We start from the raw sequence: 24,154 nt of genomic DNA, 5'->3' as shown, positions 1-24,154 counted from the left end.
GGGTGAACCCTTCTAGCCACCTTGGGGATCCCTGACTGGGAGTGACAGGGAAGAGCAGTGGTGGCGCTGGTGTGGGCAGGAGGAAAACACCTAAGGGGTGGGGTAGGGAAGAGGACTTGGTAGGGGCTGGGTCATGGTTGGTGCCTTCCCACCCGCTGAACTGAGTATTTGCACCCAGCCCATCTGAGCTACTTGCAGGATCCCCCAACCCAAGGCTGGGCAGTGGTCACCAACCCAGCCCAGCCCTGAGCCCTGCCCCGGCCCCTAATTCCAGCCTTCATCATTCATTGCATTATTTGACTCTTTATGGATCGGGGCCTTCCCAATCCCAGAATATGGCCCCGGCCTGGCCCTGCACCTGGGCACAATTCCTAGGGTCCCATAATCCTACTCAGAGTCCCGTCACCAGCCTCCCTGGCCTCTCTTTGGATGCTCCCTCTCTGCACCGCATATGCAGTCTCATGTCACCAGGCTCAACTTCTCGTCCCTCCACCTGCCTCCATGGCTGCCCTGTTCTTGTTCTATCTCTTCTGTAGACTGACAGCCCCTTGAGGGCAGGTTCCAGGAGTGAGCTCCCCAGAATGCTGTGGCTGGGAGGGAGCTGAGCTAGTCTTCTGGACACAAGGACAGAGTTCAGGGAGAGGCCTTGGACTGCACGACCACCTCCAGTCATCAAACAGGAGGGCTGTGGACACATGGGAACCTCTGTCTCTAGCAAGAGGCATTCCTTGTATGTGGAGAAGGGGACCTGAGAAGGCCCAGGGTCACCTAAGCGGAGCTTCAGCTCACGATGAGTCTGTAGAGAGGGGTGACTACAGCACAAAGATGGGCCCTGGACTGTGTTCCTGGCCCCCACAGAGGGAAAGCCCCTGGAGCTGGGCACTCCCCAGCCACAGAGCTGCTGCCAGCATCCGCTGTGCCTCCTGCCTGGATGAGATCTGATTATTCCTCTAATTAGGCATCAAATCATAGCCCATGTCTCTGTCACACATAATTGATCCCCCACTGACTTAGTTTTAGAAGGAGCCTCCAAAACAATTGTCCATGAAACGTGTTTCTGGCTCCTCTCAAAGTCTAAGGCTGAGGGCAACTCTCTCACACCCTCACCAAGACAGAAGCTCCTGGGGCCGTGTTTTCTACCTTGCACTATGGGGCTCGGGCCAGCCATTCCACTTCCCCGAGCCCACTGCCTTGTCTGGTGATGGGGACGGGGGTGGCAGAGGCACCTGTGCACTGCTTCAGATCTCAGAAAACATTCTGACCTCAAAGGAGAGGCACGTTAGGCCTTTATCAGTTCCAAGATCACAGAACCAGGGCCGTCCCAGCACTTTATAAAACAGGTGGGGAATCCAAGACATGGGGAGACAGGAGAATTGCCCCAGAGTCCTCATGGATCCTGCCCCGCTGGGAAGTACTCTGGCCTATCTGCCCCTGAATTTCAACAGTGTTTTAGTTGAGGTGGGAGGAATTGGCAGCCCCACCTTCAGAGGGAGACATTGTGTTAAAAAATTAGTCAAGGGACCAGGCATGGTGGGATTACAATCCCAGCACTTTGGGAGGCTGAGGCAGGGGATTGCTTGAGGCCAGGAGTGTAAGACCAACCTGGCAACATGGCAAAACCCTGTCTCTACAAAACCAAAAATTATCTGGGCACAGTGGTGCATGCTTGTAGTCCCAGCTACTTGGGAAGCTAAGGTGGGAGGATCGATTGAGCCCAAGGAGGCTCAAGGCTGAGGTGGCAGGATCGCTTGAGGAGGAAGTTGCAGTGAGTCGAGATCACACCACTGCACTCCAGCCTGGGCGATGGGTGTGAAATCCAGTCTCAAAACAAGCAAACAGAAAACAAAACAAAACAAAACAAAAACAACGAAAATCAGTCAAGGCCTGCCTCTTTCCCTCAGGACCACGAGTGTGTCACTGAAGGCTTCCAAAACAGTTGTGATGTAGAGAGGGAGGCCTGCCAATTCTTCCCTCAATTTGGGCTCTGAAAAAGTAAAGGTATGTGTGTCCTTGAGTGATGTGCTCACAGCAATAGGTAAATGAGTTCAGGAACCTCTCTGTGAGTCATGCTGAGAGGGAGGCCCAAGGCACCAGGGCTCCATCTCCCCACCAACCCTCCACCCCTCCCAAGCATCAGAGCCTCCCTGCTGAACCTGGGTGCTCTTGGAGGCCACAGTTCTCAGGCATGGCAAGGCCCCGGGCACACTGCTGAATTCCATCACCCAGTCTCTTCTCTCCGCCTCCTGCTGAGGCAAGGGCTGGAGAGCGTCTGCCCATGCTCCTTCCTTCTCAGTGCACGAAATCCAAGTATGGCGTGGGGGTGGGGAGGAACAGTGGGCGAAAAGGCCCCAGTCTGGTTTGGTTCTGTTTATTTTCCTTGAGGGGTGAGAACCCTGGAAAAGAGCATGATTAATTCACCAATACCCCAGAGGACGGGTAGCTTTCTTGGACCATTTGGAAGCTGAAGTCAGGGAAGCGGCTTCCAAGGCAACGGCTACCATGGCAACAAAAGTGCCAGCCTTGGGGGGACCTTGCTCCTCAGCCCCCTCCAGACCTGAAGCAGCTGGAGTGCTGGCATGGGACCAAGGCACCACTGTTCATGGAGCTGGGTCTGGAAGGGGCAGTTGGCCAGGAGGGAGGAGGGGCCCCCAGAGCCCAGGTAGGTAGACATACAGAAGGACAAAGACAGGACGGGTCCCTGTGCCCAGAGGCTCTCAGACAGGAGTCCTCAGGGTCCAGCTGAATCAGGGCTGGGGCTGGGGCCAAGGCCTGATCATTAGGTTTTAGAAGAGAGGTCTGAGGCTTGAGACGCTCCAACTGGCTGGGACCAGCTCTCTCCTTCTAGGCCCCGCCCACGCGAGAGCTCTGGAGCTGGGGAGCTGCCTTCCATCATCGCAGATCCCATGCCTGAAAGGGGGTCTGCGGTCTCAGAGCCTCCTCAGTGCGTCTGCCGGATCTGCCTCTGTCCAGCAGAGCCAGGACTTCCAAGGTCACCAGTGAATAGTGGCAGTACTGGAACCCAGGGCTCTGGTCCTCACTTCAGGCTCTTCCCCTTGTGCCATAGCTGCCCCTCTGGGCCAGGGGCTGCATCCCGGAGGGACGGAGCAGCCTGTCTGCAGGAGGATCCCACAGAGGGACAGAGGCCTGGCTCATCTGAAGAGCCCCAGATCTGTCTCCACAGCACACAGTGCTTCTGTAGAGTGCTCCCGGAGCCAAGGACCAGGGAGGGCTCGTCTCCCGCACTGGGACCGTGAGTTGTGTAATTCTGCCCTGGCAGACAACAGTAAATACAGGAGTCCCCCATTATCCCTAGGGGACACGTTCTAAGACCCTTGGTGGATGTCTCAAACCATGGACAGTACCAAACTCTATATATTACGATTTTTCCTATATATACATATCTGTGATAAAGCTTAATTTCTAAATTAAGTATAGTAAGAGATTAACAAAATAGAACAATTGTAATAATATATTGTAATAAAAGTTATATGGATGTGGTCTGTCTCTCAAAATATCCTATTGTGTTGTACTCATCTATTTTGACCATAGGTAACTGAAATTATGGAATTAAGCGAAACTGTGGATCAATGGGGACTACTCGATTAGCTAAAACTATAATAGCTAACATTTATGGAGCACTTACTATGTGGGCCTGGAACTGCTCTCAACACTTGCATTTATTAATTTGTAACTTTCACAACAGTTCCATGAAGTAAGCACTATCATCCTCATTTATAGTTGAAGAAACTCTCAGAGATTAAGTAACTGGCCCAAGCCCCAGAGCTAGTAAGTGGCAGAGCAGGGATTTGAATGCAGGCAGCACAGCGCTGGGTCCCAAGCCTTCCTGGAGGGAATTCCAGTTCCACCATTCCTAGCTGTACAGCCCTGGGCAAGCTATTTTTCCTTTCTCTGCTTGGTTTTTCATGTCAAGTGGGATAAAATAATAGTACCTACCTCATAGGACTGCTAAGAATTAAATGCTAATGCCCGTAAACTTCTTAGAAAGTACCTGTTACTTAGTAAGTGGATGACAATGCTGGCAAAACCAAGGTCAGCCAAAACCAAGGTCATGGCGTTTAAGCAGAGCCATGCAGGATGAGAGGGGCCTTGCCAGGTGGGCCAGGCTGGGGAGGTGGGCTGGGACAGGCCACAGCTTGAGCCAAGGCACAGAGGCCTGAGAGTCTGGGGGACTTGCAGCTGGGCAGGGTGTGGGCCAGGGGTGGAGAGTGCTTGACCTAGGAAGCCCCCTTGAAGTCACATTCCTGTTGGGCCTCCCACTAGGCCGGGCTGGAGTTCAGGGATAGAACTCGTATCCTGGTTCTGGGTCTCCAGGGGCTGGGAGTCTGTGGGCCAAAAGGGTCAGATTTTGCAGGTCTGTTTTCCTCACCAAGCCCACTCCAGGTAGATGAAAAAGGGATGTGAGGGTGTCAGGCTTACTGTCAAGGGAAGACTGTCAACAAACAGTATGTATTGTCAACGGGGAGGCATTCATGGCATAGGACAGCTGGGAGCCTGGCCCGTCACCTGTCCCAAGGGAAGAGCCCTAATCCCATCTCCCCTCTCTGCCCTCCCGAGGGAAAGCAGCTGTCACCAGCACCCAGGCCACCGCCCAGACTCTCAGACCTCCCTTGCCACCTCCTTGGGAACTTATAAAGGTCCTTTCCACTCCAGTCCTCTCCTGTCCGGCTCTGAGGATTGCCTGGGACAATGGACACCAAAGTCCTTTGCATGATGTACATGAGGGCTGTGGATGGGAGGCGCCATTTTTCTTTGTTGCATAGTCCCAGGCACATGACACCCCCTTGATAAAGGCTTAGTAATGCTTTAGACAGAGGGGAAATTTGTTTCCTGCTTATGGGCTGCTGGGCACAGAGGACATCTATCAAAGTACATTCTGAAGTCTCCTGTGTCATGGTCGCTGATACCACCTCTACCACTTGATGGGGAGCTCCTAGAAAGCAGAGGCTGTTTCTTACTCATTTCTGGGTCCTGGCACAGAAGAAGCAATTGATAAATGTTTGATGAATTTCATTTCCTCACCTAGAAAAAAAAAAAAAAAGCAATTTCTCCTTCACCTTGTTTTTTGTGTCCAATGTGGTTTTTATTCAGGGGTCCTGATAAGAGATACCTTCTCCCCACCTGGCTGGACTTAGCCCCAGTTTAGAAGGCCAGTCTCCTTCTCAGGTCTGCAGGTAAAAGGAGGACCACCAAATAGGCCACAGCTAGAATTTCAGTTTTATTAAAATAAGCACAATGTATAAAAGCACCATGGTGTTGTATAAACGTCTGCCTGACAAATGCAAATCTATTTTCTTTATGTAACTCAACAGTTCAGCTTATCTGAATGGCTGTACCTTCATGAACTCGGGCAGCAGGCACTGCGTCGCTCAAACAGGGCAGTGAGGCTTCACCCCAGTGTGGCTTCACCTCAGGCACAGAGCTCCATCTAACTGCCCAGATCTGTGCCACCCACACAAGACCTGGGGACACAGCAGCAGACACCGACGCTGTCTCTAAGTTTGTCATAGGAACAGCTTAAAATCAGTTAGAATAGGGCACTGCTGATTAAAACCCAAATGCATGGACATTCCAGAAAGAGCAAGCCGTTACACTCTCTGGGAAGTTCATGGGCTTGCAGTGGGAGATTAAGGTCCCATCTTTGCTGGAACAGCATGGTTAAAAAAAAACCAAACTTTTTTTTTTTTTTTTAAAAACAAAATACAACTGACTTTAGCAGCAATCACAATCAAAGGGGATGATAAATGAGGGACACATTTCAGTCACGGCAAAGAAAGATTATGTGCTTCTCCGTGCTGCAGATCGGAAGACTGATCTGATTTCCTGAATGAGGAAGGCTCCTTGCCCTTCCCTGAATTGAGGGGATGGCTTTGCTCAGCCAAGGGAGAAGACGGGCAAAGAGGACATCCGGAGGACAGAGGAAGGTGGAAGGACCGCCAGAGGAGGGTGACAGAGCTGAGAGGGAAGAGGCACATGTTGGCAGCCTCTGTCAACTGATGCTTCTTGCTTCTCCCTGCAGGCTGCAGCCGCAGCCGCCGCTACAGCGTTGAGAGCAGGCCGGATCCCAGATCTGCAGGCGGTGAGCAGGTGGAGCCCAGCGAAGAGCTGTTCCTGCTGCAGGCAATTATGCAAAGTGACAAGTGATTGCTTTCCTTTTCAAAGACAACCCCTTTGGAAAAAGCTTTTTCCTCCAGGACCCTAGGGAAATGGGGGTTGGTGGGAACTTTAGTGCCTCCGTAGATGAAAAGGCCTGAGTGGAGCCACAGAGCAGATGCTGTCACCTGCTCAGCAGACTTTAGCCACACAGGTTTCCAGGGGGACAATGCCAGGCCTAGGGTCTATAAGGTGTGACTGGAGCATTTCAGAGTGCTGTGGGCGGGCTCCTGTCTTCACCACGGCCTGCCTGGGCCTGGGCCCGCCTCCGGGCCAGGCGTGACTTGCAGGGAGGGGAAAGCTTCATGGAGCAGAGGCCATCGGCCAGCGCCTCTGGCTCCTCCGCTAGTTCATTCTCTTCGTGCTGAGAAAGCTGGCGGTTAAGGGCGATGGCCTCAGCTGCGAAGAGCGTCAGGTCCATTGTGCTGCTGTTCCTGCAGGGCCGGGGGAAAGCACAGAAAAGAGGACCAGGACTCTGGGGTCAGCCAGGCCAGCTCCGGGACACTCCCACTCGCTGCTGTGGCGCTGCACTCCCACAGATTTCCCAGAGCCGGGACGGGCTGCTCTCTCCAAAGTAGTTCTTGCCTAGGTTTGGAATCTGGCTTGACTGAGGGATTGTAATTTGAGCCCCAAGTACCATCCCTGGACTTGATGGTAAGGGCAAGCTCCCCCTTCTCCTCAGGGTACCCTCCTCTGAGCTCCCACAACGCTACATACAGGTCTACCAGGGGCAGAGACCGGGCACATTAAACGCACCTGTCCCTCCCTCGCCCGGCCTGGGTGGGGAAAAAGCTCCCCGAGCAAGGCCTGCGCTGCTTATGTCACGTCCCCAGCACCTAGCTCAGGACTAGCAGGGACAGGCACTTCGGGTTTGCAGAATAAATCTTCTAAGGTGGATCTGAGGTTTGGCACCTAAAGGCATCTGGAGGCTGCTCTAGAGAGTCAGGTAGGAACTCAAATTGGGCAAGAGCAACTGGGTCACACGAATTGAGATTACGGAGGTGTACGACTTCCTTGTGTAGCTCCTAAAAGCTGGCCATGAGGCTGGTGCCAAAACGGTTTCCCACACTGCTTAGCCCTGGCTCTTTGGGAACAGGGCAATCCAGCTGTGAAAGGGCTCCAGAGTCCAACAGCCCAGGGCTGCTGTGTGGCCTTAAGCAAGTTAACTTGATTGCCACTCCTCACCTCTCTCATCTGGAACACCTCTCTTAAATTCATCGTGAAGATTATGGATATAATTGTATGCAGCCCTTAGCACCACGTCTGACATGTGGTAAGGACTTATTATTTTTTTGAGACAGATTCTTGCTCTGTCGCCCAGGCTGGAGTGCAGTGGCGCGATCGCGGCTCACTGCAACCTCCACCTCCTGAGTTCAAGCGATTCTCCTGCCTCAGCCTCCCAAGTAGGTGGCATTACAGGCACCTACCACCATGCCTGGCCATGGTAAGGCCTTAATCCTAGTGGCCACTATTATCACCGTCCATCTAGTACTGTACGTGCCCCTCACTCCTGCTCCTTTCACCACATGCAAGGGCAGAGGGAAGCCGCGTGTGAATAACCCATGGGTAAGGTCTATCTTTGGGCTGTAAGTTACATTTCAATGGGAAAAACAGATTTTTTTTTTTTTTTTTTTTCCTGCCAACAGTGCTAGGAGGGGCCTTTAAGGTGCTGGAGGGCAGAGGAAGCAATCTAGGTGAAGGCAGGGAAGGGTGAGAGATAGATCCAGAGTAGAGGAAAAGAGAGTGAGGAGGGGAAATGGGCAGGGAGCCCCTTTGGAGAAGGCTACTTGAGCCTAGAGATGGGCTCCCTGGGCCCCACCTCCACCCCCATGGTGGCGGAGAGCTTGAGGAAGAGCAGGGTGTGGGGGTGGTCAGAGCATTTACCTCTGGAGGACTTGCGGCGTGGGGAGTCCCTTTTCTGGAGCTTGCTAGAATGGGAAGGACAGATGTGTAGGTAAAGCACTGCTCCCTCCTTCCAAGAGCTGCCCCCACCCAAGCCAGCAGTGGGGAGGTGACTCTAGGCTGCTGGCCCAGCACAGGGACTCGGCTCTGCTTGCTTGCAGGGTCAGGCCTTCCAAGCAGAGCAAGGAAGGTATAATCTGCAGTCGCAGCCCCCAGCACAGCTGCTTCTGCATGCAAAGCCCCTCTTTCCCTTTGCCTGGCAAAGTCCTAACCATCCCCCAGGACCCAGCTCAAGGGTCACTTCACCTGTGACGCACATTTCCCCTTCCCTGCCACCTTCCTGCCTCAGTCTCAGGCCCGGGATGGGGAGTGGGGTCCTGCTCCCTTTGTGCCCCTAGCACTGTTTAGAAGCCTTTATTATGCTGTAACTTATCCCCTTGTCTACTTCTCTCCACTAGAGCGTCGACACAGGGACTGGGTCTCACTTGTCCCTCTGGCATGTGGTAGGTGCTCACTTATGGGTCTGGGAATGAGCCACTTAGACACTCCAACTGGGTCCCCGACTGTAACACAGGCTGCCAATGCTTGCCTCCTTCCACTGGTAGGGTCGCTGAGGCTGGCCAGGGCCTGGCACACCAAGGAGACCAGTAAGTCATGGGAGCATCTGGCAGACCCCTTGGAGGGCAGAGGTCAGGTACTGAGTAGCCAAGGAGGATTCTAAAAAATGTTTTCTAGTGAAAACATGAATTCTAAGCTTAGGGAAAAAATACCATCATTTGCCTTTCAGGCCAGCTGTACCCAGACTCCCAGACCATGAGGAGAACCTATGTGCCCCAACTCGGCCACACACCAATCAGCGCAGCAAGGCCTCGCTCGCTTCTGGGTGCTCTCAGCTAATGATGCTTCCATATAAGGGGAGGATGCTACAGACTTCAAATGACAACAGGATGCTTGCAGGTAACAAATCCCCAGAGGACTGTGTTAGGGCTCAGTCTGTGGCCAAGGTTAGAGCCAAGTCTATGGCCTATAAGGGGCTCAGTCTGGGGTAACAGGAGGAGGTGATTCGCTCTACACACACAGGAATAGATGCTGTCCGCTTCAGCTGTGCCAGCCACAAGGCTGGTGCTCAGCACTCGCTGGCATGACAGCTTCCTTGTGGCCATGCCACAGGCCTGGAATGGTGGAAAACACCCCTTCCGGGAGTCACTCACCCCCTGCACCCATGGGTGCTGCAGAACTTGGGCGGCGCTAAGCCTCTGCTTCGCATCTCGCACCAGGAGCTTGGAGATGAGGTCTTTGGCCTCACTGGAGATGTGTGCCCAGTCCTTGTCAGGAAACTCATACTTGCCTTCCTGGATGCTTTCAAACAGCTTGTTCTAGGTACAAAAGATTCCTCCTGAGGCCACACTGCCGGGGATGGGCAGGATGTGCTTGTCACTGTTTTGATCAACCAGCTTCAATTGATCTCAGCTGTAGCTGCAGCTCATGGCTTGGGGATGCCACAGACTGGGGCCTCTTCCCAGACTCACCCCGCACTATCCCCTAGATGAGCAAACTATACAGAATGCCCTTGGCAGGCCAGGATGATATGCCCTTGGTGGGCTGGATGGGTGATGAGTGGAGACTGCCCACAGAACAAAGCCCAAATTCCTTGGCTCTTCCTAGAGGACTCTCTGTGAACCTCTCAGGCCTCATCTCCCACTACCACCAACCTACTACTCCACTTTTCCTTCCTAGACACTCCAGCTATTTCATGTGTCCATGTCTGTGCCTGTGCTGTTCCTTCTACTTGTGATTCTTGTCCCTCTTCCCCAGGGCAGGATGCACCCTTTAAGAGTCAGTTCAGGGCTGGGCGCGGTGGCTCACGCCTGTAATGCCAGCACTTTGGGAGGCTGAGGCAGGCAGATCACAAGGTCAGGAGATTGAGACCATCCTGGCTAACACAGTGAAACCCTGTCTCTACTGAAAATACTGAAAATTAGCCAGATGTGGTGGCAGACACCTGTAGTCCCAGTTACTCAGGAGGCTGAGACAGGAGAATCGCTTGAACCCAGGAGGCAGAGGTTGCAGTGAGTCAAGATCATGCCATTGCACTCCAGCCTGGGCGACAGAGTGAGACACTGTCTCAGAAAAAAGAAAAAAAAAAAAAAAAGAGTCAGTTCAGGCATGATCTTCTCTAACAATCCTGCCCTGAGCTCCCAGCTGGGCAGAGTGTCTGATTTTATCAGAGTGTCAGATATCTCTATTTTACCTTGTGGCCACCCTGACAAGACGGGGAGAGGGCACTATGAGCCCCCATCCTGATCAGGAATGCTCTCCCAGCCCAGTCCTGCTTGGCATCCCCCAACCACACTGACCCCAAGCAGGGTCTACGCAGTGCTTCCTGGGGCCACACTCACCTGGCACACCCTGCAGACCTCGCCCCGATCCCAGCCACAGTCGGCCCCGCAGTGGCCCACAAAGGGCGGGTAGCCGCTCAGCATGATGTAGAGGACCACACCCAGGCTCCACAGGTCACAGCGCTTGTCGTAGAATGTGGCCTGGTCCGTGAAGACCTCCACCACCTCAGGGGCCATGTATTCTGCTGAGCCACACTGTGGGGGCCAGGGTTGGGGGAGGGGGAGATGGCAGAGAACAGAGAGGCTTAGTTACAGCAGAGGGGATGGCAGAGAGCAGACTGTGATGGGACTGGAGCAGGAGGCTGGAAGGATGGGAGACAGAGCAGGAAGTCATCAGGAAGGCCAGCCAGTGAGCTGCCTGATGCCACCAAGGCACCTGCAGACTGAGCCCCATCATTCCCCAGTATCCAGAGGAGCAGTTCAGGTCACCTTATCCTTCCAGCTCCTCCTCCAGGAGGCAAAGACCCTTGGCCAAGAAGTTCCAGGAATCTCTCCCTGCCTCAGCTTCCTATAAACAGATATTTCATGTACAGGTACTTAAATGCACCAAGAATATGGCTCCTGGAGGGAGATCCAGTTCCACACAGCAAGATTTCTTAAAGTGAATCCTGCCAAGCTCCCCTGCTAGCTCAGAGCAGGAAGCGTAAGAATTTAGAATTACGAGACCATCAAAGCTAGAAAAGCTCTTAGAACAAATCCAACCTTCCCACCCCTCCCATTTATAGATGGCAAAGGCAAGGCCGAGAACAGGACAGGGATTTGTTTGAGCACATCAATGGCACACCTAGGACCAGAATCCAATATTCCTTTCTCTCACCCTTGTGTAGAAAACAGCTGATAGGAATCAAACACATTCTTTTTGCTTCACTCTTCACTATTTCAGGCTCGCCAAGAAAGAACCACCTCCCCGCTCCACACACCCTGCAAAACTAATTTGACTGAAAGACGGTAAGTGTTCTTAAGAAAGGATATTTTCTTTGTTATTGGCATTTAGAGTTAATGACTTTGAAAACAAGGTAGCCCGGTGTGTTAGAGGCTAATAAACATTCCTGATAATGTTGTTTAGAATAAGATACAACACAGGCATATTAAGGGCATGTCTTAAAAGGGTTATTAGGAAAATTTACTTGTGAAGCATACAAATCTCAAAAGAATCAGAATTATACTCTATTAGTTGTACAAGAGATGTCTTGGGAAGAAGTAGCTCCAAGCAGCACCATCTGGTCATGAAATGTGAAATCAGAGAAGCAAACAGGCTAACTTGGCCAAGCGATCCCACGTGCATATAGACTGAGACCTCACAGTTCCCACCACAGAGAGACTATCCTGTCCAGTCAGGGAGGACTGCTCCCCATCCCCCATCACAAGGGGGCTGCGCTGTGCCTTCAGCAGTGGGAATGGGGCTTACAGAACTACCAAATGCTCATATGCAAAAGCGCTGGCCTGGGAGTAGGGTCTGTCTTCACCTGGGTCAGGAGTCAGGGTTCAGCCTGTGCTTTTTTTTTTTTCAGATGGAGTTTCGCTCTTGTTGCCCAGGCTGGAGTGCAATGGTGCGATCTCGGCTCACTGCAACCTCCGCCCCTCGGGTTCAAGCGATTCTCCTGCCTCAGCTGCCCAAGTAGCTGGGATTATAGGTATACACTACCACGCCTGGCTAATTTTGCATTTTTAGTAGAAACGGGGTTTCTCCATGTTGGTCAGGCTGGTCTCAAACTCCCGACCTCAGGTGATCCGCCCACCTCAGCCTCCCAAAGTGCTAGGATTACAGGCATGAGCCACTGCAAATGGCCAGCCTGTGCTTATAATTTGTCTCTTCATCAGCAGAGAGGACTCACCCCAAACTAACAGTCCAAGTGTCAGTTTCATTAGCAACTAAGGGGTCAGGGGAGGCTTGAGAGCCACGAACACAGAGCAGTAAGCAAAATGACCACTCAGGCAGCAGGAAGATAGGTCCAGTTGGTTTGCCATCCTTAACCCTCTGTTCTGGACCTCCCAGCTCTGGGTCAGGGAAACACTCCAAATACTTAGGAGCCCAGAGGAAGCATACATACTGGCGTGGTCAGCTCCGGTGTGGTTATGGGGGTGCAGGAGTTGTTCAGTTTCACCCCACTGCCCAAGTCAAAGTCACAGATTTTCACTGGAGACACCTGAAAAGGAAAACAGAAGCCAGCGTCACAGACATAAGAAACTACAGGGCAAGAGGAGCCAGGCATGGCTGTATGAGTGCATGGCTGAGTGGCTGTCACGCCGCAGCTGGTTTTATTAGGTCATGTTTGCTCTCCGGAGGTTAACAAGAAGTCCCCTGAGGATTTCTTCCCAAGTGTCTTATTCCCTGTGCTCTCTTATTTCCCAACTAAGGGAAAAATGGGTGGACGATTTGGTGTCGGATGATTGTGAACTCAGACCAAAGTAAGAATGGAACTCTTGCTGGCAAACGATGGTACAGGTTGCAGCACAGCAGCTAGGGGAGTTACTATGCACTCCTGAGAGACAGACTTCTTGCAGCCCATTCAGTGGAGTGCAAAGGAGCTTGCAGTAAAACCCCTGACCGCCTCAGGTGGCTTAGGGTGACCAACTTGTCTGGGGTGGCTTGCTTGGGACTTGATCAGTCTAAACACAGAAAGTCTCATGTTCCAGGAAACCCCTCAAACCTGGGAAAACTGGGATGGTTGGTCACTGTAGGTGGCATCAACACAGTAAGCAAGTCCACCAGAACTGGATGCTGTGCCTGAGACCACAGACAGGTGCCTCATCTCTGGAGCCAACCAGGAGGGCACTTTGGGTGCACACATGAGAATGGATGAGAATGGCCTACATGGTGTGTAAGCAGCACAGCGAGTGAACTAAATGCTGGTTCTCTGAGACCCATGTCCTCGCCGGGAAGCCTGGGCAAGTCCCTCGACTTCTTTCTCTCCTTCCTTCCTCCCTCCCCTGTTCTCTATTTTTCTTCTTTTCTTTTTCATTTAGCCCCTTTCTCATTAGTGGTAAAATATAAAGCATAAAATATAAGATTTTAGCCATTTTTAAGTAGACAGTTTAGTGGCATTAACTACGTACATTCACACGGTTGTGCAACCATCACCACGATCTGTTGCTAAAACTTTTCCATCACTCCAAACAGAAACTCTATACGCATTAAGCCATAACTCCCATTCTTTCTTCCCCTAGCCCTGGGTAACTTCCAATCTGACTTTATGAATTAATAAAGACTTTCTGTCTTTATTAATTTGCCAATTCAAGATATTTCATATAAGTAGATTTACACAATATTTGTCCTTTTATGTTTGGCTTATTTCACTTAGCATAATGTTTTCAAGGTTCATATATGTATCAAAACCTCATTCCATTTTATGGCTGACTAGTATTCCATTGAATGTATGTACCACATTTTGTTCATCTATTCAGCTGCTGATGACCACTTGAGTTGTTTCTACCTTTTGGCTGTTGTGAATAATACTGTAATGAATACTGGTATACAAGTATCTGTTTTCAATTGTTTTGGGTAATACCTAGGAGTGGAATTGCTGGGTCATATGGTAATTCTGTGTTTAGCCTTTGAGGAATCACCAAACTTTTCCACAGAAGTTGCACCATTATATAATCTCACCAGCAATGTATAAGGGTTACAATTTTTCCATATCCTCAACAACACTTACTATTTTCCATTTTTTAAATTACAGCCTACCTAGTAGTATGTGGTGGTATCTCACTGTGGTTTTGACTTGCATTTCCCTAATGACTAAGGATGTTGAGCATCTTTTCATGTACTTGTTGGACATTTGTGTACCTAATTGGAGAAATGTCTGTTCAAGTCCCGTGTCCATTTCTAAATTGGTTTGTCTTTTTGTTGTAGCGTTTTAGGAATCCTTTATATATTTTGGATATTAAACCTCGACCAGATATATGATCTGCAAATATCTTCTCGCATTCTGTAGACTGTCTTTTCACTTTCTTGGTAGATAATGTCCTTTGAAACTTAACCTCTCTTTTTCTTAAGAGACGGGGGTCTCACTATATCACCCAGGCTGGCCTCAAACTCTAGGCTCAAGCAATTCTCCTACCTCAGCCTCCTGAGTAGCTGGGACTACAGGCATGCAACCACTGTGCTCAGCTAATTTTTAAATTTTTTGTGGAGATGGGGTCTCGCTTTGTTGCCCAGGCTGTTCCTAAGCTCCTGGCCTCAAGTGATCCTCCCGCCTCAGCCTCCCAAAGTGTTGGGATTACAGGCCTGAGCCACTGCCTGGCCCCAATTATTCTTCTCTTTCTCCTTCCCCCCTTTTGCCTTTCCTTTCCTCACTTTCTTGTTTTGAGACAGGGTCTCTGCTGTACAGGCTGGAGTGCAGTGGTGTAATCATGGCTCACTGGCTATCCATGTTTCCTAACTTGAGTTTCAGTTTCCTCGTCCATAAAATGAAGGTAATAATAGTATCTACCTCATGATATTTTATAAACACTAAATAAATATAAGTGCCTGGCACAATGTAAACATTCAAGAAATGTTCACTGTAATTATCAGTAGTAATCATAATAATAAATTATCAAGTTCTATGACAGAACCAATGACAGGAAGTCACAAGATCTTATTTGAGTGAATCCATTATTATTCCCCATAAAAGAGTTGTGAGTAGCAGACTGACTCATTCATTCAAGGCCACCTCTTATTTATGAGCCATGACTTCATCCAGACCACAATATATATGCTCTTGAATACACACATGTATATACATGCAGAGCAGTGAACACGGGCCCCAGCACCACCAGGGCCTAAATCTCTCCTAATAAACACAGAATTTGTCAAATTCATATACTTCCATTTACTTAGAGAGATCTGCCTCATATAAGATTAAGTTGTTTGGCTGGGCGTGGTGGCTCACATTTGTAATCTCAGTACTCTGGAAAGCCGAGGCAGGTGGACTGCTTGAGCTCAGGAGTTTGAGACCAGCCTGGTCAACATGGTGAAACCCCTGTCTCTACTAAAAATACAAAAATTAGCCAGGTGTGGTGGCACATGCCTGTTGTCTCAGCTACTTGGGAGGTGGAGGCGGGAGGACCACTTGAGCTTGGGAAGTTGAGGCTGCAGTGAGCTGTGATCATGCTGCTGCATTCCAGCCTGGGTGACAAAGTGAGACCCCATCTCAAAACAAAACAAAACAAAACAAAGGTCTTCACGACTTACATCAACTGAATAAAGGTAGGTGCACTGGACTAGAAAATATTAATTTTGTGTAGGTCTCATATATTTTCCAAACTCTCAGGCTTACATCAATCACACTGATGATCAAGAGCAAAGAAAGGACGAGGATGGGCAGAAACATCACACAGCAAGTGTAACATTCTTACATGTCCAAGATGATCAGTTCAAGTTGGTGCCTGAGGCCAACGGAACTGCTAACAATCCATCCTGAAAGCAAGGATGGCTTCCTCGGTAGGTATAAACTATAACGTTCCAAATCAGGCCCAAAGTACCTTTTCTGGAGATTCACACAATATATTTTCTGGTTTCAGATCACGATGAGCAATGCCTGACATGACAAAGAGCAAAAAAATGGTTAACATATGCACATAATTATCCAACATTCCACACACAATTAATTTTTTCCAAATGCTGTTGTTCGCAGATTAATTCCTGATTATGGTACATTAAAAAATCAACGAGCTGCAGGAGGCAGAAGTAACCAGAGACACAAACCAAAAGCACAGTTGATTCTGCAGGTTCTTTTGAAGAGGAGGGTTTAGAAGTCTGGCAGGGATAAGAAGGGCTAAATGAATCCCAGCCAGCCTAACCCTCAGCACCACAGTGACCACCAAGAAGAAGGCCTAATGCAGAGCAGAGAGCTCTGCAAATGGCAATGCTTGGAACAGCAATGCAGAAATAATTAGTGCCTTGTTTAAGAGCATCTCAGGGGCTTAACTGCTCTACCTCATTTCTTCTTGTGTGGCCGATTGAAAAAAAAAAAAATTCCTTCAGTGCGAGTCTCTGAATGTTCAGAGGAGCAAGTATTAGTTACCAAATCTCCCAAAGTGACGGATTCCCTTCTCACCTGCTTTGCATGTCCAAGGCAGCCCTGCCAGCAGCACAGCAAAGACTGCTTTGTCCCCAGGATGCTGTTATTTTTGTTTTTAAAAATAGAGATGGGGTCTCACTATAGCCCAGGCTGTTCTTGAAATCCTGGCCTCAAGCAGTCCTCCTGCCTTGGCCTCCCTAAGCATGGGGATTACAGGTGTGAGCCGCCACGCCGGGCCCACCGGGGTTGCTGTTTTTAAGAGAAAACCCTTGCACTTTGGCCAGGACTCCTGAAGGAGACTGGAGATAGCAGCTTAGTCCATGAGGGGTTAACCTGCTGACCTGGCCAGAAGGCACCTGGGGGAGAGCCCTCTTCCAACCAAAGAAAGGGACAAAGAACTAACTCAGGGCCATGGTGTTTTGGTGGACACAGAAACCTCCCTTTCCTCTTTCCTTCCACAGCACATGCAGCACAGAGACAGGGCTGGAAGGCTCAGCAAGAGTCAGAGCTACAGCTCGGAAGTACTGGAAAGCGGCAGCGGATTCTCGGGGTGATGGGAAAAGCAAAATCTACTTCACTAAAACTCCCTCAGTGATCAACTTTTTCAGCAGTCCTCCAGTTCCCGACTAGAAGGCAAAGGCCTGGCCCAGGCCACGGGAGGCACTTCACTAAAGAAGAAAAACCTGAGCTCCAGCAAGCTCAGTAACTTCATCAGTCACCTAATTGAACGAGAACCCAGAGCAACTCAGTCCAGGCTGCACAAATTGAGTAGCACTGCTCTGCAGCTCGCCGCACTAAAAGTGAAAGATATTTTCCATTACAGCAAGTGCTCCCACAGAAGGATCACGAGCCGCACATGGAGCCTTACTCTCCAAATAGGCGCCCATGGCCCAGTCGTCCCTCAGCCTGAGAACTCAGAGAGCCAGGCTGTAATAATGGCGCTGCCATGTGAGCACAGCAGCCATCGAGCTGCTCCGGTTCATTTCCCAGAGGTTGAGCTGCAATGTGTCCAGTATTTAAAAGTATGGAACTTGTTTCAGGGCTGACCCATTCTTGCCCAATTCATCTTCCCCGTGTGAAGTTATTTAGCAAACAGCCAAGTTCAGCTGGAAATCGTTTTTCATCCCCTCCAACTTCTAGTCACATGGGCAGCTGGCCAGCTACATGTTAACAAGCGCCTCAGAACTCCAAAGACACCACCAGCCTCTGTTCCCTTCAGTGCATTCTTGTAAATAAATAAATAAATAAATAATAAAACCTGCCTTTACCACCCCCTCCAAGGGTGGATCTTGTAAAAAGCATGACCCAGTTTTGCAGTCTACAGAGGCAGCTTGGGGAGCAGCTGTAAATCTTTGTCAGGCAGGTGTTACCTCTATGCATCCCAGCTTTCAGAAACAGAGCTGCTGCTATTCATCATGCTGCGGAAGGCACAGACACCCCCTTCTAGTTTTCATCCTAGGTGCAAGTCAGGGCCCCAACATGGGCACTGTTGGTATGCAGACCTTCTTCAGCCACTGGAGGAGGGAGGTGGGCTCCATGAACCTGAACCTCCTGGACACAGGCCACACTCTCTGCACCGATTGTGGGCACCAGGTGGAACGTGTGAGTAGCATGCCTCCCACTGGTCCCGGGCACCCACAACCAATGTGGCTGGCCAACATCCACAACAGAGAGGGGGCAGACCTAAGTCACAAGTTATTCACTTCACTCCCACCCCCACCAGGCAGAATGCTTTAAGGGAATATTAGGAATAAAAATGCTTTCTTCCTGGTAGAGGGGTGAGGATGGAGGAAATAAATCGTATTTATTGAAGAACTACAACATACCAGGAACTATACTCCATCTATGCTGCACATATACAATATAAACACAGGTGCATATTTTTCATCTATAAAAGGCTTAGAATAGTGCCTAGTACATACCAAGTGCTATACAGTGTTAACTACAGTCTATGATGCTATTATCTCAAATTCTCACCATAGGGTAGGCATTATTACTGATAGAACACATAGCTAGAAGACATGTGAAACCAGAATTCATTTTTTCCAGGGTACTGCTGTTAGGCAAATTAAAAAAAAAAGTATGGAATAGTCAAACGGATTTATGGAAATGTAAAAACAATGTGTGGAAAGATTTAAATCACTACAAAAGTTCCTAAATAATCAGTCATAGGAAAGGGACTGTAACCTGAAGTGTAAATCAAATCTAGTAACCTGTGAGTTACCAATGTGCTCTTCAACAGATACCTCAAATGTACATGTTAATAAAAAAGTATAAGATAGGCACTGTGACTCACACCTGTAATCCCAGCAATTTGGGAGGTTGAGGCAGGAGGATTGCTTGAGCCCAGGAGTTTGAGACCAGCCTGGGCAACATAGGGAAACTCCATCTCTACAAAAAAAATACAAAAATTAGCTGGTCGTGGTGGCACACACCTGTAGTCCCAGCTACTTGGGAGGCTGAGGTGGGAGGATTACTGGAGCCCAGGGAGGCTGGGGCTGCAGTGAGCCCTGATGGCGCCCCTGCACTCCAGCCTAGGTGACAGACTGAGACCTTGTCTAAAAAAGAAAAAAAGGAAAAAGAAAAATATATTTTTCATTTACTGTGAACAAGATATATTAAACTATGTATATCCTATCGTGCCAATTTTGAAAAGAGACAGAGGTGATGTATTTTAAAAGACTAGAAAGAATAACACCAAGATATTCACATTAAGAAGGTCATATTGTGTATGAGCTTTATATTCCTCACACGGTAAGAATCTAAGAAAAGAAACATCATCCACACACAGTCACACATACCCTGTTCAATGTGAAATTGATTCTTTCTCCTCCCTGCTCTTTCTCCTGTATCCCTATGCTGCTCAGCAGCTCCACCACCCACCCACCGTTCGCAGCAGAAGCCTCGGAGCCATCTTGGACTGTTTCTCCCCCAACTCCCATCGGTGAGCGTGTTCAAACCTCAAGCTGCCTTCCAGACACACCATCTCCTGCACCAGCCCTCTGCCTGGCCTACCACCTCCCTTGGTACCCAGAGGCTGGCCAGCCCAACCCACCACCAAGGCAAAGGCTGGGTTCACCTTTGGTATGCAGGAAGTCAAGGGCAGCAGCAACGTCCCGCACCACTCGGCTGGCTTCTCGCTCATTGAAGTGCTTTTGCTTCTGGATGTGGGCTAAGATGGAACCTGGGGAGCAGAGGGGACACAGAAGAATGCCTTTTTGGGCTCTAGTAAGTATAACTTCTATTTTTTTTTTTTGAGACGAAGTCTCGCTCTGTCACCCAGGCTGGAGTGCAGTGGTGCAATCTCAGCTCACTCTCGAACTCCTGACCAAGTGATCCGCCCGCCTCAGCCTCCCAAACTGCTGGGATTACAGGCGTGAGCCACCGCACCTGGCCGTATAACTTCTTAGAGGCCAAGTTTTCCCAAGTTTGGAAAACTTGGGGTGGGGACATGGGGATTCATCGCTTATTCATCACTACTTGTCCAGCTCCAAGTGTGGGGCCTGGCACAGAGGAGGTACCAGCTTGTATGTCTGTTAAACAAAACTGCACTGCTCTCTTCTGTACCTGTCTATGAGGAGCTCAGAAGCGAGAGAGAACAATTATAAATAGAGCCAAAAAATATTCATGATGCTGGGGCTGATTTGGCTTCTGCAATCAAAAGGAATAAAACTGAAGGCACTTGGAGCTGAGGTGGACTCTCTGTAGCAGCATTTTCTCCCCTGCACCTGATCTCTGATGCAAACAAGAGCACAAAATTTCAAATGGAAACGCCACACCCTTGCCAGACATGTAAAGGCCTGGGAAAAGGGGGGAAAATGGGTTTTCCTCCTGAGTGTTCCCATTGATTATTGTTTTGTTGGCAATGGCTAACATTTACTGAGTAGTTACTAGTACCATGTGCTATGGAATACTCTTGAAATAAACTGTCTTATTCTCACCACAATTGGACAAAATGGGTAGTGTACTTATCCTCGTTTTACAGAGGGGGATCCTGAAGCCAAAAAGAAAAACGGTCAAGGAATGTGCCCAAGATTACGCACCAGTAAGGGGTGACGCTAGGACTTAGGCCCAGGGCAGTTAGGCTTCAGAGTCTATGCAGACATCCCCCAGCAGGACTTGTGGTCTGACTGCTGCAGGGATGGACTCTCTTGAGCCAACCACACTGGGTCTGGCCTCAGTAAGCTACATTAAGTTTACTGATATGGCGACGGAGGATCCCATCTGCATGCAGCATTTCAAACATGTACTTAACAGTCAGTCATGTGTTGTTGGGTGCTGCAGGGGCAGACACAGGCAGGAACATGCGGCTTGGCTTCATGTGGTCTACGTTTACTACTAGAAGCCAGTATTTCTGGGCTGCAGGTATTATCTCTGTGTCCTAAAAATGGCATGTGTCTACTGTTTTTTTTGGGGGGATGGGGAGAGCATGAGAGAAGGGGAAGAACTGCCAAAGACTGTTCATTTGCCAGATTAAACAACGGATCCCAGTGTGCTAGGGAACATTCCCAGAAAACCGGCTCCTGACTAGGTCCTAGCTTGCTCTGCTATAGTGAGCCTCGTTTTCAAATTTGGTAAAAGGAAAAGCAGAGAGTAATGCTCTACATTCTTTTTCTTTTTTTTGAGACGGAGTCTCGCGCTGTTGCCCAGGTTGGAGTGCAGTGGTGTGATCTCGGCTCACTGCAACCTCTGCCTCCCAGGTTCAAGCGATTCTCCTGCCTCAGCCTCCTGAGTAGCTGGGATTATAGGCATGTGCCAGCACGCCCAGCTAATTTTTGTATTTTTAGTAGAGACGGGTTTCACCATGTTGGCCAGGCTGGTCTTGAACTCCTGACCTCAAGTGATCTGCCCGCCTTGGCATCCCAAGGTGCTGGGATTATAGGTGTGAGCCACACCGTACCTGGTCTACTCTACATAATTCTAAGACAGCCTCCAGCATACCAAATTGTTTTAATAATATTAGCAGCCAACATTTATTGGGCCCTCGGTGCCTACCAGACACTGTGCTAAGCATTTCACATGAATTATCTCATTTAATATTCATAGCAACCCAGTGAGGTAGGTGCTATCAATATCTCTATTTTATAGAAGGGGATATTGTTTGGAAAAGGTTAAGTGACTGGCCCAGGATCACATATGGCTGGTAAGTGATGGAGCAAGACTTAAGCCATAGCTGTGTTGGTTTCTAAAGCATGCTCCCTCAGCCACCAAGCCCCTCCATGTGGCCCTCCATGCAGCTCCAGACATCCTTGCAAGTGTGCCCTAAGATTGGGGGAGTGCTGGGAAGGGAAAGGGCTTCTCTGCCCCACCTCATTATGTCAGAAAAGCAACTTAAGTATACACCCCAGTGATTGTGTGTGATGGCATCTTTCTATCTGAAGGATGGCACATTCTCAGGCTTCCCTTCTATCCTGGGTCTGTGTCCCAAACAATAGGACCCTCCTCTCCTCTGTTTTAGCCTTTCTAGACTTCACAATGTATTTGAGAGCTTCTACCCCATAATTAATGTAGTTAAATAGTGAACATGTCAAAATGGGATTGATAAATCGATGACTAAGTGTATCTATATATGACTCCTATTATAATGAAAAGGCATTTATAAAATACCCACACAGGTGACATTCTAAGCTCTGCAAAATGCTAATTATCATCCTTCCCTCCGGCCTCCCTTCTCCCAAATCAAGGGCAGTTTTTAAGTCCTTCATCCTTTTTATTAGCTTGACTCGTTTTGGAAGTCTCTGGGATTCATGATGGATGATCACCACCCTGGGTCTTAATCAGAAGTCCACACACATACTCAACGGTAAGTACCTCCTTGCAATTTCTCAAAGACCAAGTAAAACCTTGTGTCATCTTCAAAGAACTCAATCAGCTCCAAAATGTTCCTTAAATAGGGAAAATAGGAGGAGAGGGAAAAGGGGGGAAATGGTATTATATATTAAAGTCTACTTACAAATATCCAATGAAAAAAATATACAACACCTGGCAGTGGGGCAGAAATCAGCTTGAAATCAGAATGCTTATTAAAGACCCGCGTGTGGAAGCAGCCAATGGTGTTAGCAAGATTCAGGTCACCTTATCTTTCCATAATGTTTAGTCTCTGGTGTTTTCACCAAGTCTGTGCTGTCAAACCCCAGCCCTAAAACCCACTAGGTAGAGTTATAAAAAAGTCCCGGTCACATTAAACTGAATAAAATCTGCAGCCGACTGGAAGCAATTGCGGCTAATAACACTGAATAGTAGGTGTGTGTCCTGGAGGCAAGCAGCAAATAATTACTTGCCCTCCCTCTTGCCCATAAATCACAGGGCAGTATTTACATTGCCTGGAGAAAATGGAAACATCTGTCAAATAGACTTGGGGCCTAACGTGGGCACCGCTAGACCCTAACTGCTAAGCGCTGCTTAATGAAACGGCCGCGTTCCCGGCCACCGTAGCACTTGTGGCCTTCCCCGGTGAGCACTCTCTGTCTGCCCGAGTATTTCAGTGCTCCGCCAACAAGGTCGTCTTATACTCAATAGGGAAGCCACCAGCCTGGATATTGGAGGTGTTGGGGGCTTTTTTTCTTTTAAAGAATAAAATAAACCAAGTAGAGTCTCTAATGCTGAACTAAGAAGCTGCAGGGCTGAAAATAAAAATCTGTCTCTCATAAAAAAAATGCCGACTACTTTGGGAGATACCAGGCTTTTACTAGTGTGAAGGCGTCCAAATAAGATGGACAAAATGGCCTCATTTGAAAGAAGATTGTGAAGGCAGTGCCTGGAGTTAAATCAACAGCAGCCCCCATCCTCCAAGCTTAATGGCAAAGCCATCAATACCAGGCCACTGGCTCCCTGCTGACCCTGCCATGGAGGGAGAGAGGGGGAAGTGGAGTCTTAGAGGTGACCCTGATTTAAAGCCACGCTGGGAGAGCTGCTCATTTGGAGCTGGTGGTGGGCAGAATGAACTGAGGCTAGAGATGACCTGGACCCAGCTATCTAGAAGGAGTGCTAGACAAGGTTCCAGAATCTTAGTGGTATCTGCACATACGTAAATATTCTGGGAGTAGAAACTGCAGCAAATATTCTTAACAGTTCTCCTCATCTTGGTATTAAGGGCAAGTCCTTAAAGATTTCTACCAGGCAACACTCAGTCAACCTGGTTTCCACAGGTACCAAAAGAAATAAAACCCCATTTTCCCCCAACAACCACTGATTCAGATGGTTCGTTCTTCTAACTTGCCCGAACTGCTGATATGTACAGTATTTCAGAAGACACAATAACTCCTTAGATGTTACTGCTGCTTTTCCTTTCTCTCCCTAATACTGAAAGGTGGAAGGAGGTACCTGCCTTGTGGGGACAAGAGTGAGAGCTAAATGCTGGGGCCAGGAGATAGTAAGAAATAGCCTCCTCTTCTGTGGCCAAGCGTCCCCCCAGCGAAGCAGCGACAATCACACGATACTCACTTGTTTCCCTGACACTGATACAGCGTCTCCACCTCTCGAAACACCCTACTCCGACTGTGCCCTGCTTGTTTTTCGATGATCTGTGGGAAGAATAAAATCTGTCATGTACACCCGCCTGACTTCAAAACAGCCCCCTGGCAGGAGCCCTCTGGGAGAATGCAAGGCCATCCTCAGGCCACATCCAGTGTCCAGCAGAAGTCTGGCCTAGGCCTTGGTGACACCAGCACTGTGGCT

At 49.2% G+C, this 24,154-nt stretch overlaps 1 protein-coding gene across 13 annotated transcripts in view; it reads right to left on the bottom strand.

Moving 5' to 3' along the window:
- Positions 1-5,223: 5,223 nt before the first annotated feature.
- Positions 5,224-24,154, bottom strand: part of MKNK1 (MAPK interacting serine/threonine kinase 1) — a 46,297-nt gene continuing 27,366 nt past the window's right edge. For 6 of the 13 annotated variants that reach the window (XM_007978879.3, XM_007978874.3, XM_007978875.3 and 3 more), the window contains 9 exons: positions 23,921-24,000; positions 22,289-22,362; positions 19,557-19,661; positions 15,939-15,994; positions 12,524-12,619; positions 10,473-10,667; positions 9,285-9,449; positions 8,056-8,099; positions 5,224-6,605 (listed from right to left, as the gene is read on the bottom strand). In XM_007978879.3, coding sequence (XP_007977070.1) covers positions 6,380-6,605; positions 8,056-8,099; positions 9,285-9,449; positions 10,473-10,667; positions 12,524-12,619; positions 15,939-15,994; positions 19,557-19,661; positions 22,289-22,362; positions 23,921-24,000 — 1,041 coding nt within the window. In that variant the 3' untranslated portion in view covers positions 5,224-6,379. The remainder of the gene's footprint in view (positions 6,606-8,055; positions 8,100-9,284; positions 9,450-10,472; positions 10,668-12,523; positions 12,620-15,938; positions 15,995-19,556; positions 19,662-22,288; positions 22,363-23,920; positions 24,001-24,154) is intronic. The other 7 variants (XM_007978887.3, XM_007978886.3, XM_037999325.2 and 4 more) reach the window with 3 other exon arrangements.

Source organism: Chlorocebus sabaeus, chromosome 20 (genome assembly GCF_047675955.1).
Source record: "Chlorocebus sabaeus isolate Y175 chromosome 20, mChlSab1.0.hap1, whole genome shotgun sequence".
In the NCBI taxonomy this organism is placed as follows: domain Eukaryota; kingdom Metazoa; phylum Chordata; class Mammalia; order Primates; family Cercopithecidae; genus Chlorocebus; species Chlorocebus sabaeus.
This window is presented reverse-complemented; position numbering and strand designations above follow the sequence as displayed.